General features: G+C 41.3%; 1 protein-coding gene across 1 annotated transcript; it reads right to left on the minus strand.

The window, feature by feature from the left end:
* Nucleotides 1-9,914: 9,914 nt before the first annotated feature.
* LOC311510867 (olfactory receptor class A-like protein 1) lies at nt 9,915-10,868 on the minus strand (the record flags this gene model as incomplete). The annotated part of the gene is made up of 1 exon (XM_084610920.1): nt 9,915-10,868. One exon carries the CDS (start codon nt 10,866-10,868, stop codon nt 9,915-9,917), a length of 954 nt encoding a protein of 317 aa, XP_084467046.1.
* Between the last annotated feature and the right edge of the window lie 8,002 nt (nt 10,869-18,870).

An 18,870-nucleotide genomic window follows, 5' to 3' on the forward strand; every position in this document is an offset into this window, starting at 1 on the left:
ACAGTTTTATGGATGCATTTTCATGCCTAAACTTCTGCATATCAGGTCCAGACCCTAATAGAAAATCTACACTATTACTCATTTAAAGTGATTAAGTGTTAAGTGCCCAAATGCAGAATGTGCGTGTCATATTAAATTCCCAAGTTGGAACACTGAATCCCCAGCAACAGGGCCCTCCAGTGATGAGACTGCAGGAAACAGGGTTTTATAGATTGCTGTGAGAATCATCCATCAACCATATTTAAAGCTTTGCAATTTTGCAACAAAAGAGACGCCACTCCAAAATTGTGTTTTCTTACAGCTGACTGATTTTCTAATCATCAGAATACAGAATTGTTTTTAATTAGTCTGATAATTAGGCCAAAGCCCCTTACAGCTTTGGCTATTATCAATATGTATGATGAATGCAGTAATTTGCTAGTAAGGAACCTCAGTGGAATTCTTATTTTGTTGTTGATGTCAGTTTCTCCTGGAAGCCAATCTGAATTTGAATTAGCAAAATGTGTAATTGGATGGCAGCATCAGTTAGCAAGAAATATCACCACTGATAAAACAACTGCTCTGTTTATCAAGAGGATTTCTACTAGGAACAGTCAAAGCCATCTGGAAAATAACTAGAACCCCTCTCCCACTAACCCACACTGGTGAATCTGTGCCAGAACTTGAATGAAGAACAAATTCCCACAGGAACTAAGGACCATCCCAAACCTCCCCACCCCACGCTCCAAGTGTCAGGTGCACATCTTTGACTTGTGTTCTCTTACATAAACACAGAGATGTGTGGACATTAAAAAAAAAAATCAAACGCTACACTGCTCACACAGTCCTCCCCCCAGGGAGAGGCTGAAAGAACGCACCGCACAGGACAGGTGTTAGTCACATTGTTCACTACACAACTGGAAGATACTCAGATACCACACTGAGGAGAAGAACCTGTAGAGAACAGAATCGACCCCCAAAACTTTGAGGTTCACAAGAGTCTGGTTAAACGTCTAATTTTCTCTAACTTCAGACCCCCTATACTTTTTACACTTGTGGGTTATGGATGGAAGTAGAAATACTGAAGGAAACACACAACCCTCTGCCCCATTGTACACAACTTGTGTGGCTTTATGTGTAATAGGAAAAAACATTTCTTTCCACACCCCAGGATCTATACAACACTCTGAAATGTGGAGAAATTCAGGTCTGGGTCTGAATGCTGTACCTGGGTCCCATCTTTAAGGGCAATGCTTTAGGCTCAGGCAGACACTATTTGCACGTGATCTCAAGCAAGCAGCAGGAAATATGGAGGCATTACAAGCACAGTCCAAGGGTCTCCATGTTTTGGAGCAACGAAGTCCAGCTTGACATGCAGGATGAAGACGTGATTTGGAAAGACGACAATGGACAGTGGCAGGCAGCTGAGCATTCCTGTTCCAATCATAGGTCCCCGAGACGCTAATAACAGGACTCAGGGAATCTTGCATATTAGGGAAAAATATTGTCATCTCAATCATCATTCTGAAATTGGGCACTGGTATAAATTACTCTCCTGGCCCTATAGATCCCCCTCCCCTGAGCAGTTTTTATTCCTGTACTCCCAACATGATGGCAGCTTACTCTAAACAATCTCTGTGTTTGGTTGTGTCTGTGTGTGTGTGGTAGGGGGGTGCTTTCCTTAATTAAAATGGCTGGTGAAAGTTGCTGGTTTGATAGCCTTGAAGACTACAGTCCTTTGTCTATTCACAGCACCAGGTCCAATCCCTGCACACGCTGACCCTTGCCAGTGCCTGCAAACTTGAGCTGGAGAGGTATGTGCAGAGCACAGTCTCTCAGGGTTTATCTACGTTAAGGAGTTACATGGATGCAAGCTCCCACACTCATGTGACTTACCCTGACTTCAAAGTGGGTAAGTTACTTCAGTGCTGCACATTACACTGGATATTACACATTGCACATCTGTGTAGTGATGTGGTTGCAAAAATCTCTAATGTAGAAAAATCCTAAATCATTTCAGTATTTGGAGACCAATAGAAATAGCAGCCAGCGTACAAGAGAGCAAGTCCACAGGAGTTTCTGGGGGATTGTTGACCTGGAGCTAAAGGAAGATATTTTAAAACAGGAAAATTGTAGGTAGGGAATTTGGAATGTTCAATGTGCTATGGGATATTTAGAAACCACCAGAAACCAGGATCAGAGTTTTACATTTCAGCTGAGAAACATTTACTGCTCGGATGGAAGACCAACAAAATTATAGTAAAGCATGTTTACCAAAGAATTCCGCTATACAGTCAGTGATCAGATGGTGCTGTGATAAGATTGCCAAGGACAGATATAGAGTGAACATCCAGCCATACTGTCTTAAGGACCTAGCTAGAAATCAATCTCCGGGGACACGCTCGATCTGCAAGGAGGCTACGTCGCTTTGGGATTTGCCTTAAAGATGCAGCTGCTGCTGCTACAGCTAAACAGCACCCTGAACAACAAGAGAATGGCCTCTACCTGCTAAGATGAAGGCACCTTGAATCAGCTAAAGAGAGTGGACAGACAGTGCCCTTACCATCAGGCTGGGGGGTTGCTTTAGTGCTAACCCAGACTGACGAATCACCAACATGGTTGCCAACCCTGATATTTTTATGAGTGGTACAATATCTGGAGTCGTGCCGAGTGAGAATCTCCACTTTCATGGAAACAGAGGACGTTTCTAGCCCTTCTGCTTGCAGCGAAGAGCTTGAATATGTGGCCACCTAAATGCTCAAAAAACAAAAGGCAAATAAAAAGCACCCACAAATTTATTCTTTTTAAAAAGCTCAGCCCTTTTGGGAGCCTGACTCTGAAACAAGTAATAACCCTTCCTGCAGTGCTCTATTGTATCTACACATCTGACTACCAACCAGCACACCCTGCTGGGCTAGTGAGAATCGGTGGGATCAAGGCTGCGGGTCATTATCATTATTTAGCTGTAATATTACAGAAACTCCCAGCATGGTGCCAGCAGAGAGCAGTGTAGCACAACAATGAAAGGATCATTTTGATTGAGGCAAAACATTTTTTTAAAAATGGACCTTTAAAAGCAGTACATATGGGATTTCTAAGGAGTTGGCAGAGGGATTTAAATGTCTGGATTAATTCCTCTGAGCTAAATTTAATTTAATTATGTGCTTCTGGCAGAATAAAATTTTGTAAGTGTTTTTTATTTTCCTTAATGGTTGGCTTTTTCTAATAGTGAAACTTACATTGCAAATACACACATCTTATTATTCTCAGAGATCAGTGAAATAGTTTGTAAAACTAGGAATGTGTCTAGTTACTAGCCATCCTTTAGAGGGACTAAAAAGCTTCATTTAAAAATATTTTTTTATTATATACATAGAAGCATCTGTAGACTGCATTATGTGATCAGATCCTCAGCTGGTCTGTATCCACACTGATTTTCTCAAGCTCAATATCTGTCCCTGTAATTTTCAAGGTGCTGTTAAGCAGTTAATCCTTCCCACAGAACTAAGAGGCAGGGTGGTAGGCATTACTGTACCCATTTTACACTTGGGGAAACTGAAGTAAAGAGTTGCCAATGCAAAATGCCAGGGTCAGGATGAGTTCCTGTTCAAATTCAAGGCCCCAAAAATCCCTCTACCAGCAATAACAACAATGCACAAGAGCTTAAAAGAAGAGAAGAATCCATATATGGAAAACTGCAGGAGGAATTTAGAGGCAGAATGTAACCTCCAGAAGTAGACACCAGCTAAGGCACATTGGATATTGTCATGACAGTTGTGAAAAGTGCTTTGAGATCATGTATTTGTTACGGGTGATAAAAGCCCTTAGATGTGACACCGCTTCTGAAAGACTGCACTTCCCATTGCAGAGAAGGGCACCCTAAGCAGTGGGGACACTGATACTTCACAGGGGTCCATCCTGCTGATGGAGTCATCTACACCCATCTCCTGTTGCAGCAGAGTTTCCGCTTTAAAGTCAGACATGCATCAGAGGGTGATATTGATAAAGACACCGTGTGCCTCTGAGAATTGTATTTGGATGTATTATAAGCAGCAGGATGTCTACTTCAGTGCCCAGTGGATACACATATGGGATCTTCTGGGAAATCTGATCCCTGCAAGGTTCAATCACATTTGCAAATCCTTTGCAGAGTGTGAAATACAGCAGAGTCCCCGCAGGAGCCCAAAGCTAATTGTGAGTGATAAGGTAAGAGTCAAATAGATACTTATGAGGTTTATGAATTAATTACTATTGCTAGAAAACTGCTAGTGCTCCAGGATCAAGGGGAAGCAACGGGGGACCTGTTGCTCCCAGAGGTATCTCTGGAGTCTGCTATATCTATATCTGCTATAGCACAGGAACAAATCCGCACAGACACACCCCTAGAGCCCCGAGCAGGGGTCTTCTATCTGCTACCCAAGATCCATAAACCTGGGCGCCCCATCATCTCAGGCATTGGCATCCTGACAGCAGGATTATCTGGCTATTTGGACTCTCTCCTCAGGCCCTATGCTACCAGCACTCCCAGCTATCTTCAAGACACCATCAACTTACCGAGGAAACTACAATGCATCGGTGATCTTCCTGATAACACCATCCTGGCCACCATGGATGTAGAAACCCTCTACACCAATATGCCACACAAGGATGGACTACAAGCTATCAGGAACAGTATCGCTGATGAGGCCACGGCACACCTGGTGCCATTTCCATCCCACCATCAATCTCAGCCTGGACCAGTCCACACAAGAGATCCACTTCTTGGACACTACAGTGCAAATAAGCGATAGTCACACAAACACCACCCTATATTGGAAACTTACTGACTGCTATACTTACCTACATGCCTCCAGCTTCCATCCAGGACACATCACCCGATCCATTGTCTACAGCCAAGCCCTAAGATATAACCAAATTTGCTCCAATCCCTCAGACAGAGACAAACACCTACAAGATCTTTATCAAGAATTCTTAAAACTACAATACTCACCTGGGGAAGTGAGGAAACAGATTGACAGAGCGAGACGGGTACTCCTACTACAGGACAGGCCCAACAAGGAAAATAACAGAACACCACTGGCCATCACATACAGCCCCCAGCTAAAACCTCTCCAGCGCATCATCAATGATCTACAACCTATCCTGGAAAATGATCCCTCACTCTCACAGACTTTGGGAGGCAGGCCAGTCCTTGCTTACAGACAGCTCCCCAACCTGAAGCAAATACTCACCAGCAACCACACACCACACAACAGAACCGCTAACCCAGGAACTTATCCTTGCAACAAAGCCCGTTGCCTACTTTGTCCCCATATCTATTCTAGTGACACCATCAGAGGACCCAACCACATGAGTCACACCATCAGGGGCTCATTCACCTGCACATCTACCAATGTGATAGATGCCATCATGTGCCAACAATGCCCCTCTGTCATGTACATTGGCCAAACTGGACAGTCTCGATGTAAAAGAATAAATGGACACAAATCAGACATCAGGAATGGTAACATACAAAAGCCACTAGGAGAATACTTCAATCTCCCTAGGCATTCTATAACAGATTTAAAAGTAGCCATACTTCAACAAAAAAACTTCAGAAACAGAATTCAAAGAGAAACTGCAGAGCTACAATTCATTTTGCAAATTTAATACCATTAATTTGGGCTTGAATAGGGACTGGGAGCGGCTGGCTCACTACACAAGCAATTTTCCCTCTTTTGGTATTGATACCACCTCATCAATTATTGGGAGTGGCTCACATCCACCCTGATCGAATTGGCCCTGTCAACACTGGTTCTCCACTTGTAAGGTAACTCCCTCCTCTTCATGTGTCAGTATATTTATGCCCGCAGCTGTAATTCTCACTCCATGCATCTGAAGAAGTGGGTTTTTTACCCATGAAAGCTTATGCCCAAATAAATCTGTTAGTCTTTAAGGTGCTACCAGACTCCTTGTTGTTTTTGTGGATACAGACTAACACAGCTACCCCGATACTTGGAGTCACACTGCCTTCCAGGCTGCCACTGGAACAGCATGGCTCATGTTCCATTCAGTGCTCAGGGCTGTGCCTAAAAGCACAATTTAGTCTTAAAGAGACAAGGTGGGTGAGGTAATATCTTGTATTGGACCAACTTCTGTTGGTCAGAGAGACAAGCTTTTGAGCTTACACTGAGCTCTTCTTCAGGTTTGGGAAAAGTCCTGAGTGTCACAGATAAATACAAGATGGAACAGATTGTTTAGCATAAGTAGTTATGTAAGTCATGTCGTAAGAGACCATTCAAGGTGAAGTGGCCTGTTAACATCTCTGCAATCGTAGGACAGCAAAGGGAGGGTTAATGGGTTACAGATTATTGTAATAAGCCATAAATTCAATGTTGTTGTTAAGACCATTATTTTTAGTGTTTAACAAAGTTATGAACTTAAGCTCCCAGACTCATCTTTTGAAACTTGTGCAGGTTTCCTTTGAGAATGAAGACTGATAAGTCAGCCACAGAGTGATTGTTATGTGAAAAGTTTTTGCCCATGGGTGAGATGGTGCTTTTGTCTTTTATTGATTTCCTGTGTGAGTTCATTAGAGAGCACAGGGATTGTCTGGTTTCACCTGTATTGTTATTATTGGGCTATTTAGTGCACTGGATGAGGTACACCAGATGTTGGATCTTGAAAGGTGTGTTGTGGAGGGTATTGATCATCACAAAACCTGAAAACATATCTCCACTGCTGTATCTGTTCTGGCAGGATCTGGCACCTCTTTGAGTAGGTGGGTCCTGGTCTTCAGGGAGCTTGCTTCTGGAATTGAGCTTGGTGAGGCTGGGGTGTAGTTTGAAAAGGGGGTTCAGGAGAGATTTCTTTCAGGATGTGGACCCCATCGAATACGAGAAACACAAGGACATTGTGTTCAATACTCTAGGCAGTCACTGTGGTTAATGCTACTTTGCCCATAACACTTCTCACTCTCTCTCACCTCAGTCTGCTATTCTCCAGTTCTTTGGTGGGGTCGTGATTGGATTCATCTAGAACCCTACAAAAAAAAAAGTGGGTTGGATGAACCTTCAGTGAAGATCCTTCTACACTGCAAAATGTGCTGTTCATCTTACATGCCTCAGATTCTGATGAGTTCAATTGAGGATTGTTCCAAGGAGGTGCATGCAGAGGAAAGGAAGCCAATTTTCACCACAACAGACTATTCCTCCGATTACTAAAACCCGAAGCAACTTCAGTGAGGCCCATAACAGGTATGCAATCTATTAGGGTCTGATTTTTGATGATATATTAAGAAAAGTCATTAAATTATCTTTTTTAATCTTTCATAGCTCCCTGACCTACACGTTCAGCTCAGTTCCCTTCTGGAATTGTTCCCAAGTGAACCATTAATCTTTTCTAATGAACTTTATCAATTCCAGGTCTTTGAATATCTATACACTTGGCAGACAACAAGGAGCAGAAGATGTATTGTGTCTCTCTGATTTAACAGTCAGACGAAGTGCGTATTCACCCACGAAAGCTCATGCTCCAATATGTCTGTTAGTCTATAAGGTGCCACAGGACTCTGCTGCTTTTACAGATCCAGACTAACACGGCTACCCCTCTGATACTTTGATTTAACAGTTGGTCTTGCTTGGCTGTCTATGCTTAAAAAGCCTGACTTATTAGTAAGTGAGATACCAGACCTAGTGAAATGCAGCCAGAATGGGAGGCTGCTTAGGAACAGTTTAAATTCTGGATCTAGCCATCATGCTTCAGACATTTCTACAGATTTATGAATATGCCATAGGCAGAAAGCTTCTCAAATGTCACTGTTTATTTTCTAAAGTTTGATCCAACTCCTACAAATTATTTTCTAGCCATATAAATAAAACCTACCCGGAATAATCTTCTGTATACAAATCTTGCATTCCAAAATCTGTGAAAAACTTTTTTTCATATAAGTGGCACTTATACACAAGCTATTTTATGATGGATTTTCCCTAGGGGACTTTAAATTTCACCTTTAAAATATCGGCCATGCAATTAGGGCTCTGTTCTTGATGTAGAACAATAGTATGTAAGCAGATGATCTTAGAGGATATGCCTTAGGTTAGGGGCAATGGTGTTTATTCTACACCATCTCTTCAGGGTTGTGGCCAAGGAGATACTGCACCACAAGGTGGCAAGAAACTCCATTTTTCAAAGTTTAAATTACCACCTTCACTTGAGCAATAAGCATGATCAGGACAAGTATAGAGAGACACAAGTAGCAGCCTTCAAATATTGCACTATGAATTTAATAAGGGAGGTTAGTAATGATCCTAGTGGCACTGAGATGCAAGGCAATTAGTTACAACTACTCAGAGAAGAATTGTGTAGATGTGTGTCAGTATCATCAGGAAGGCGAAATGAGCTCAAAATCTTTTGCACTGAATGTAAGTGGAAGTTGGTAACAGAAGAACAGACAAGGGGGTTGTTTATTAAATTTTAATAAACAGAATCTTTCCCACTGATAGAAATTCAAATAAAAATGTTATATGATGTCTCGCTTGATCCACAAGTGCAATGATTTTCAGTGTCCAGGATAGACAGCATTATTAACAACCACAGCAGCTTGAAAAAGATCCCTGTCGTGGTGGTTCAGGCACATGGAAAACAGTGGCATTTTTCAGAATGGTTTTTATAACATTTAGAAGAGCACAAACTTCCTGCACAAATTTGAAATAACTTTGAAACATGATACTATGTTAACAAGCTACTGGACCAATCTCTTACAGCTCAGTGTCAGGTGACAGAGTTGCATCATTAGTAGTAGTGTCTCAACCAACCATCTTTAAGCTAACTAGTTTACTTGTGTTCTGCAAGCCTATTGGTTAACATGCTGTAAAAGTTGCTGGGGAATTCTCACACATTTTAAATAGGCATAGGTGATAGTTTTGACGTGCAGCCTGCCAAAGACTGATTTTGCATTGTGCTGAGAATCCACATATCCACCTGGACTCAAGGAGACCTGCAGATACTGAGCACTTCTGAAACCAAGGCCACAGAACCATGGGATAAAACCTAGTTTTTACTATCTGAAAGTGAGATTTGTGTCGTGGACATTAAATATTACAGTGCTGTATATGTCTACCACTGGTTTTGGCTCTGAGGTGCTTTCATCTTTTGCTTGGTAGACATCAAAAATGCATAAGTGACATACATTACATTTAAATATGCCTATTAAGCTTGTGACACCTTCTTTGGGGTTTAAACATGTAATATGAAGATTAAATGCACATTTACAAAGCATCAAGGAACAATATAATTCTGGAAGTTACTTTACAACAAAGTTATTGGCATGCATCACTTTCCAATTTGAAAAGGAGTATTTGTGGCACCTTAGAGGCTAACAAATTTATTTGAGCGTAAGTTTTTGTGAGCTACAGCTCACTTCATTGGATGCTGTAGCTCACGAAAGCTTATGCTCAAATGAATTTGTTAGTCTCTAAGGGGCCACCAGTACTCCTGTTCTTTTTGCAGATACAGACTAATATGGCTGCTACCCTGAAACCTTTCCAATTTGACTATTTCAGAAAATGTACCCCAGTTTTTACTGAATATATTCAGTATATTTAGTGAAACTTCGGTACTTATTTAGATGGAAGGAAACTAGTTTCTTTCTCTACTCACACTGGAAGTCTATGGCTCAAGTAGGAATCAAACCAGGTTTCCCCAACTTGTGCTTTAATCACAAGACCATCCTTCCTCTCTTGTTATTGCCTGGGTGTACAGTCAAATACAAGATTTTTTTTTTTTACCCTGTGTTTTCACTCTGTCTCATGGAGAATTTACTTTTGTTTTGTTGTTCTGAGATACCTGATGTATAAATTGCTCTGTGTGTGCACACACACACACACACACACAATATTAAAAACAAAGCTGAATAAGCCTTAAGCCTGAAAGTTGCTACCTGGCCCATTTGTTTCTCATTGGATGTACTTTGAGATACTTTCTGCACCTGATAACGGTCTCCTCCTGGTTGCACATTTCAAACCTGTCTGTACCTTCTTGTTGGTCAGGATAATCACCAGTGGGCTGATGGCTGAGTAGCAGGAATCAAGGAACTTCCGTGCATCAATGAGCCACAGTGAGACTGGGTCCGCACAGAGGGTATAGATCCAGAAGAGGGTGTCCAGCCCAAAACAGAGAAGGTACATAATTAACAGAGCCACCACGGCTTTGGCTGCCTGGATCTCTGCATGCTTTGTGTGCAGCCCCAGCAGATGTTTTGCCTGCTTCCTGTGCTGATAAAACATGGAGAGAAGGTAGCAGCTGGAAAGAGTCATGATTCCCAGGAAGAACAAGTCCCGAATGATGGACACTGCCCCGTTTCCTAAGTACAAAAGGCGGCTGGGGAACACCACGCAGCAGAAGTTGTACACCACTGTGTGGCTTTTGATGATGGAGGAGTTTGCAACAGCCTGGGAGGAGGAATAAGTCAGGTGAGTGCTGCACACAAAGAGGTTGAAGCACCATAAGGAAATCATAACTGAGGAGAGATTTTTCAGCAGATTCTCTCTCAAGCGCAACCATTTGCAAGGAGATGGGACAATGAGGAGACACTGGAAACAGCCCAGCAGGGAGGTGATGCAAATGGTCATGGCTCTGCCCACACAGTAAATATGGAGGGTAATTTTGCAGAGCAGGTCATTGTACATGTTCTGAAGCCTAAAGGTTTTGAGGGTGATGGGGATCCCCTGAGTCAGGATAACCAGGAGGTTGGAAAGCGCGAGCTTGCTCAGGATAATTTCAGAGGATGTGACTTTTCTATGGCACATTAACATGTGGGTGAAGGCATAGAGGATGACTAGGTTCCCTGGGATCCCCACCATGTCCAATAAAATGAAGCCAACCATGTCAAAGATGAACCAGGCTCCCATAACTGATCCTGGAAATGGAGGAGGGTAACTGGATCTGTATATTCTGCAAAGCAAGGACATCGTGCATAAGAAATGGTATGTACATTAGAAACTGGGGAGTTTCAAGTCATATAATGTACTTGCAAAGTGTGTGCCTTTAATACCCTCTAACATTTGGTCCAATATAAGAAAACAACCTACTAATGCTACCAGTTAGTGAAGTTACTCCTTTAGCTCAGCAAAAAAAAAAACAACAACAAAAAACGAGGAGTCCTTGTTGCACCTTAGAGACTAACACGGCTACCACTGAAACCTGTCCTTTAGCTTGGGTGTTAAAAGCTTGCATTGCGGTACTGAAGGTTCTGGATTCAAACCCTGATTCTGATCTTCAGAAGTGTCATTACATACAGAGAGTTAGGACAGATTTTGACCTTCTTAAAGATCCTCATCCAATAATGGGCTCAGGTATCACTAGCCATGTCGAAGTTGTGAGGGAAAGAGCACTAAGGACTATCCTGCAAAAGCAAACATATAAAGCTTAGTCACAAACTTGTGCTCCTTTGATAGGCTGTTCAAGAGCCATGTGAAAATTGTTGGTGTCTGAGGCTTTTTGTTAGTGAATAGGTGTTGGTATTGTGACCAGCAAAAATTAACACTATCTATATGTAGGTCTTTACAGAGTGCTAATCAGTACAGTGTTTATGCACTGAATTAGCTGACGTAATTATCAATAAGTAGCATTTCTATAGCACTTTACAAGCTAAATTCACATAACACCCCTAAAAGAGGCAGGTAAATATTATTGTCTTTATCTTACATATGGGGAACTGAAGCAGAGGGCTGAAATGACTTGTCCATAACTATAAGGCGAGTCTGGGATAGAGGCAGGGAAACCTTCCCACTCCGACACTTTCGCTCATTCCTCCAGACCATGCTGAATCATGCTGACAAGAATTTCTGCATAAAGGAGAGTTTTCATTCAAGCCAATAGCAAGTTGGTTTGTACAGCTGCCAAAGATTTTGCATCCATGTAAGCCTTCTCTCCATAACAAAACATTTTCAGAAGTGGGGGATCAATTAGATTCTGCAAGATCTAAAAAAGTGTAAGACAATGTCTGAAATTGATAGTATTTATGGATTAAGATATAGTGCCTGACGAGTAAGGTAAAAAGTTCCAGAGCAGATATGGAGAAGAATGCACTCTTGGTTAAAATCATTGCAATGAAAGCCTGCTTTCTGTTCAGTTTCACTGAGACATAAAAAACTGTAAATCAGAAAAACAAAAATCCCCAGATTGTTCCAATGCTCCCAGTCCAGTTTCAGCATGAAATGCGCTATTTTAATACATCTCCAGCAACGTCAATTTAGAAAAGGTTAATTCCGGAGATGGAGCAACTACAGCAGAGATAGCATACCATCTGCTAAGGGTGTTCAGATCCCTAGGGGCAATCGATTTTGTAACAGTGATTTTCAGTTAATTCAACAGATTGCAAAAAAGTAAAAAATAGAATTTGTAAAAAAATGGCATTTGAAAAATACTTCAAAAGTTTGCATACACACAGCCCTTGTGTGTTTGGGTCATTGGCTATTTAGAAGCAGGTACCTTGCAGCACACAGATGAATGTACGGAAAAACCATATGCCAGGGGTGGTGTTCTTTATGTCCATGAATACTTCTAATGCTTCCTGTTTCTCCATAAAGAAGATATATTTAGGACCTTATCTGGAGACTCCCACTACATTAACAAAGTAATATTTTATAATTACAAGGGGGTAGGGGGAGCTGTCACCAGATGACTGGGTCCGATTATTGATATTTAATCTTTGGCATTGCTTTACCTTCAGAGCCCAGGTTCCTTTCCATCAAAGTGCACTTTACAGATTATTGGTAAAGAAATAATGAGACAGAGCAGTTATTTTACCATTATTGGAAAGATGAATACACATCTCTTAATTGCTGGATCTGTTTTTGAACTTCCAAGAAGTGCAGACCTGGTTTGCTTATTTTGGTGAAAGGAATTATTGCCCTCCCACAAGAAAGTGGATATGGATATATATATTTTCTTATCTTAGGTCTGCTTTTAAAGGCCCAATCAAAAAGTGCTTGAATTTCCTCACCTTGTGTTAAAGTCAGTGAGAACTGAGGGTACTTACCACCCAAGCATGATCAGGCACCAATTTTTTTTTTTTTATAAAAATAAGCCAATAAAATATTCCCTATGTAAAAATATCATTCAAAATGGCCAATGCCCTTTAAATTAAAATAGACCACTAAGGGGAAATAGACACTGAAAACAAAGCCGGGGCAATAGTTACCAGTCAAGCACGATGTTCAAATGAAAAAGGCAATATTTAAAATTGTTCTACAATACCTGGGTGTCTAGGAAATGATTTGAGACTTCTTGTTGCAGCCTTGTTCCTTCCTTCTCATGAGTTTAAGCAGTGAGACTGAAGCTGGAACCAGACAGATTTCTCTTTATATTTTCCAACCCGCTACTGGCATATAATTCAGCTGGGAGTCGACGTGCCCGAGATTAATCCCATACGTTCTACTAGACATGCATGGGCTGTGGGATGCCCAGCACGGGATTGCAGAAGTCTGCTCTTCTTGAAACATCATAATACAGTCAGACAGTCTAAGTTATAATATGAAAGCATCAAACACCACATGTAAGTCTTCAGCATATTGGCAAAAGCCCAGGCATAGTGGAGAGATGTAGTGTTTGGGAGTTATAGCAATAGATCCAAAGGTCTCTTAGTCTTTACATAGCTACTTTTGATTCCATGCCTTTGTGCTCTTGCTTATTCATATATCACAATTCTGTGCACCAGCATAGACTGGCGTGATGAGAATCAGAGGTATGGACATTTCAAGATTCCCCCTCATGTACGGCGTGAAATCATAGAACATAGTACAGAACAGGGAGGAGACTGAATGACACCACGTTCTTCAGCAGGAACATAAAAGGAGATTCTGCAAGCTATCACGGGCATGGAAATCTTGTTTAAACTGCTAATAGATGTTAGTCAAAGGGCTAGCAGGAGAAGTGGTGTTAGAATTAGAAGGGACAGCACCTAAAAAACGAATCTTCCTGTGGCTTTTGATGTTACACACAAAAATAATTCAAACCACCCTGAGACTTAGTCCAGACGCTTGGGTTCCATTTTAGGGATTAAAAACAGATTGTGTTTTGGAAGAATTAATAGGAAAATTAGGCATTACTTTCATTCTTACATCACACCTGTCCATACCCATAGTGTCTCAGCATTAATGCATTGTGTTATCTTATGGGAGATCAGAAGATTTAAACATGGATGTGGCCTTTGGATTCCTAGGTGAGAAGGTGCAATGGCACAAAGACTTTATTCTTCAGTGTGCAGACTCAAAATGATGAAAGCGAGGAGAAAGTTACTTGATCTGAATGGGTTTGTCTATTGCTGCCATATGGTATGAATTGGAGGACATTTTTCCTTCCCAGGGACATCTCTGTGTATATGTGGGATGCAACTGTGAATTTCTGTTGGGATAAGCAGCACTTTCTAGGTCCCTGTTTGTACAAGGAAAGTAACAGTAAATGATTAACTCTATTAGCAAAAGGACTCTGCAACAGATTTTGCCTGTTCTCCTCAACCTTGGTCAATTAGATTCTGTGGGCTAAGTGGCAATCATTAATTTTCAAAAATGCTAAGGAATTATGTAATTAGCTCCTAATAAACATATTGCTAATTAAGCTGTTCAGTGGTACATTTACTCTAGAGCTTAATTAGGTCTCTAAATAACTCTAGACAGAGTCTCTTCTGGTGCAAGTCTGTTTTCACAGAGAGGCCCATCTTCCTGGAGCATGCCCTTACATGCAAGAGACATTTTGTCTCTAAAGAACAGTCAAAGCTTGCACAGGTTGTTGGTCTGTTTTTTGCAAAATACCTTTGTAATATGAATCAGTGCATTTAAGATTCATTGAAGCTTGATGAAAATCTCCAAGCTGTTCAATGAGAATATTTAATTTAGAATGATTCAGAATGATCCTTGCTGGAGAAATTTTAACATTCATTCACATGTTCAAACTCTTGTGCAATATGCCAAAATAGTTTTCAGTGTGTGCATTTGCATCCATCAGAAATCCATACCACACTCTGCCCTGAAACACTAGGGATACTGAATATGGGAAAGTTTGTTTTTCTCTAGTACCTTTAAAGCTCCAGGCATCTCAAAGTGCTTTATAAAGTAGGGTGTTAAAGGTGTGGGGCATAGAGATTATGTAGCTAATCAGGTAGTGTTCTCTACAGTCACAGGGAATGTCAGTTAGGTCTCAGGATTTTCGAGTATTTTAAAAAGAAGTGCCATAAGGAACCATTAACTTTCACCTGCTCAGTGACCCAACAGAGACAGAAATGGGTGAGCATTATACATGTTCGTGTCAATTTTGAATTAAAAAAAATATTTTTAAGCTTGTCAGTTATCACTGCATCTTATTTGTTGGTATAAATGGAAAGCCAAAGGCTGTGTCTCCTCGGATGGCTGCATGTCCAATGATAACCGTTAGAGCTGATCAAAACTTTTTCCCCTCCCCCAGTTTGGTCAATCTTTTTGCACTAAAAATGTTGATATATCTCAGTTTCTTACAAAATATATTTTTTGCAGGACTTTTTTTAAAAAACCCAAATACTCAAGATTTCCTATGGATAGTAACTGGTAGTTGTCAACCATCTCTTGTATGTGTCTTCTCTAAGGCTAGTAGATGGGAGACAGGACCATAACTTTGTGCTGAGAACCATGTTATGGGGGGACAACTTGGCAAGACAAGACGGAGGCCTGAGGATCAGTATGGGCCCTCAGTGCCTCACTCCATTAGTATTTAGAGGTTCATGGGTCTGCTCCTACCTCTGGGCCTGGTCCTTCACCTCAAATGGGAAAGACTCATGATATTACATCTGGAGGCCCCACCTATGGACCTAGCCAGGGACATCATTAAAAATGACACTGGCATGATACAAATGCCTGCCACATGGAGCTTACAGTACTCAGAGGGTGCCCTGCACCCTGAACACAGCTGGTGTGGGTTTGTGCCTAGACTGTTCCAACTCAAGTGAGACCTGGCAACAGATTTAGTTTACATTCCACAGCTGCTACATGGGTGAAACATATTTGACCAGCAGTCCAAGATACCATACCATCCCACTTCTGGGTTGATAAGCTGCTCACATCCCCAGCCACTGCATTACTCCTGTGAAAGTAACTTATTTCCCAAGTTGGTAATTCGTGCTCAAAGTGAATGCTAACAGGAAGTAGCAGCCAATTAGGAACCTAAAAGGGCCTTTCACTAGCTTTAGAGAAATTAAGTACTAATTATGGAGGTTTAAGTAGATGCCTTCTCCAGGGGCTAATTATGGCTCCATAATAAATCAGAACTTGATGCTGTGCATCTGGGGAGGGAGAAGCTCATGAAGTCTGAATGTTGTCTGCACTAGGGTAAGAAGTGAAGAATGAGGAGCTTAAAAAATTACTTCTTTAACTTTCTTCATGAAAGCTCCCCCACTGCCTTGGAGAGCAGCAGAGCTGGGGGAAGCATCTCAGTGAACAGGAAGACGTAAATGATGTCAACCCACAGGCAAGGACAATTCAGGTCAGTCAATGCTGTATTCCTAACAGAGGCTCATGTGAGCTACTTGAAACATGGCTCTTAGCAGCACTCTCACTAGCTGTATATGAAAGTCCAAGCAGGAGGGCCAGAGAGAGGAACTGTTGCATGAGCTCCAGAAAGCCAGTGGAGGCAGAATCCAAAACATTTGGGGGTAGATTGTACCTTTAGGCACAACCCTGAGCAACTGGTGGTCTAGGAGTTGCACCACCCCAGCAGTAGCCAGAGAAGGCATTGTACCACCAATGCTGCTCTGAGGTACGATTCCCTCCACCTCTCTTCCTGCTCGGGGGGGGGGGGGGGGGGGGATCTTTTTGATGCAGGATTAAAGTTTAAGTCTGAAAACTTATGTAAAAATTTAGACCAGTGTCTATTTCAGTTTCCAATCCATGATAGAGGTGAACTGCCATTATGCTCACTTTGAACATACCTGCATACCGTACACACAACATAGCAAACCTTTTTATCATTACATGTCTCCCTTCTTTCTCACTGAGAATCACTTTACATTTTATCACGAAGGCAAAGGCAATGGCAAGTCAAAACAGGCACATATTAAATAATATTTTACTTGTCAACCTCACCTACCAAAACCTCTTGGTTTGCTAGAATGTGTCTTCTGGAGAGTTATCCAGACTATATAAAATACAACACTGTATCAAGTGCAATCTGTTTATAATGTACATTGATGGATTGGAGCACCATCAGTAAGTAGTGGCACTGGAATCCTAAAAATTAGAGATGGAAAAGACCTAAAAGGGTCCATGTAGCCACCTCCATGTTATGGGCAAGGGTCAAACAAAGATGCATAATTTAGTAAACTTTTACTCATAGGCTACATAATAGGTCTGAAGGGGCTAATTTGAGGCTAATATCCATCTACAAAAGGACAGTGTATCAACTCCATGTCAATTGAAAGGTTTTAATCCCTCACTTTTTGTAAGTTAGGAATTTTAAATAGCTCAGGAGTCTGGAATATGTGATCGGCTGAGATTGGGATAATTTATATGTTCTTCCCCCTCTAGGGATGAGAACACATTCCAAACTTAACACTGTAATACAGAGCACACCCAGCAATACACAAGAGCCTACAATTGTAATACATTTATATGAAAGAGTCACCCGTCAACTTGCATTCATTCAAACCACCACTAACAATTATATGGATTAGTGCCTAGTTTAACAAAAGGAAGATGTGTCAAAGTGGTTTAAGGGGAATCTGCAGACATTTTGCTAAATGCAGCATGTAGATCAGCACCTGTGAAGAGACAGCATATGCCTTTGAAGACAGAAATTACCTGACAGCCATATTTCAATGTCACCAAGCCTATTTATTTCTTCTCCTTCCCCACGGGAGAGCAACCCTCCAACCCACTATTTGAAAGTGACCTCTGCCCTTATCACATTGATATCAGCAAGATGATACCTCTCAACATTATGATTACAATACTAGCATTCAGACACAGTACTGGTTTTTGCAATTTATTGAAGTGTCAGAAACATAGTTAGGATTTGAGTTATATTCCTGACTCTGCTATTGAATGTAATATTGGGAGAGTCACTTCTCCTATCTGATTTTTTTTTAAAAAGGGATAACACATAGATGATGCAAAACCTAACGATCAGACATTTTGGAATCCCTGTAGGAAAGGTTGCACTGAAGTGCAAACTACTATTGTCTGGTCAAGAGACTGTTGTGAATTATGTTGTGGCCTTATACATGACTGGATGCTCTGTAAGCAGGAGGACTCGGTATCTGCCTCTCAGGATATTCTCTTTTTTTCCTTTGCTGATTCAGAACAAATTTATCCTGCTAGATGCTGCATGCTCCATTGACAAAAATTTTAAATAATAAAAACCCTTAAAAACCAAAACAACCCCATCCTCACCTGCAACATTTCATTGTTTCCTTAGGGTGACCGGTTCTTCTCACTTCATGAAGTTTTAGATAGAGCAGTGAATCCATAGTTTCTTTCTACAATATGTCACTTTAAAACTTCAGAAAACACAAAAACTTGTATGTAACGTTAGTGGTAGCTGTATGCAACAGATGACTTAGTCTTTAGAGCCCTGGCCCAGATCACGTGGCTGGAGCCAGGAAATGAGTTTTCAGACCCCAACTCACTATTTCCCTGCATCTTTATACCAATGGAAAGTGGAGGGAGAGTGGATTTTAAAGGTAGCATTCAGATTTGGTAGCACGTTGAACTGGTGTAAATGATAACACAAGGTGCAAGGCAGTCGCGAATCAGGCCCTCTCAATTTCTTGTTAGCACTGTACGTCAGATACTTATTACACAGGGCATCTTAAATTTCAAGGGCTTCCCTGAAAACAAATATCCCTGTAACATTATCAGCTCCAAATAAAAAGGAAAGGAGTACTTG

The sequence above is a fragment of the Lepidochelys olivacea genome, assembly GCF_965140295.1.
Source record: "Lepidochelys olivacea isolate rLepOli2 genome assembly, chromosome: 21".
NCBI classification, from domain to species: domain Eukaryota; kingdom Metazoa; phylum Chordata; order Testudines; family Cheloniidae; genus Lepidochelys; species Lepidochelys olivacea.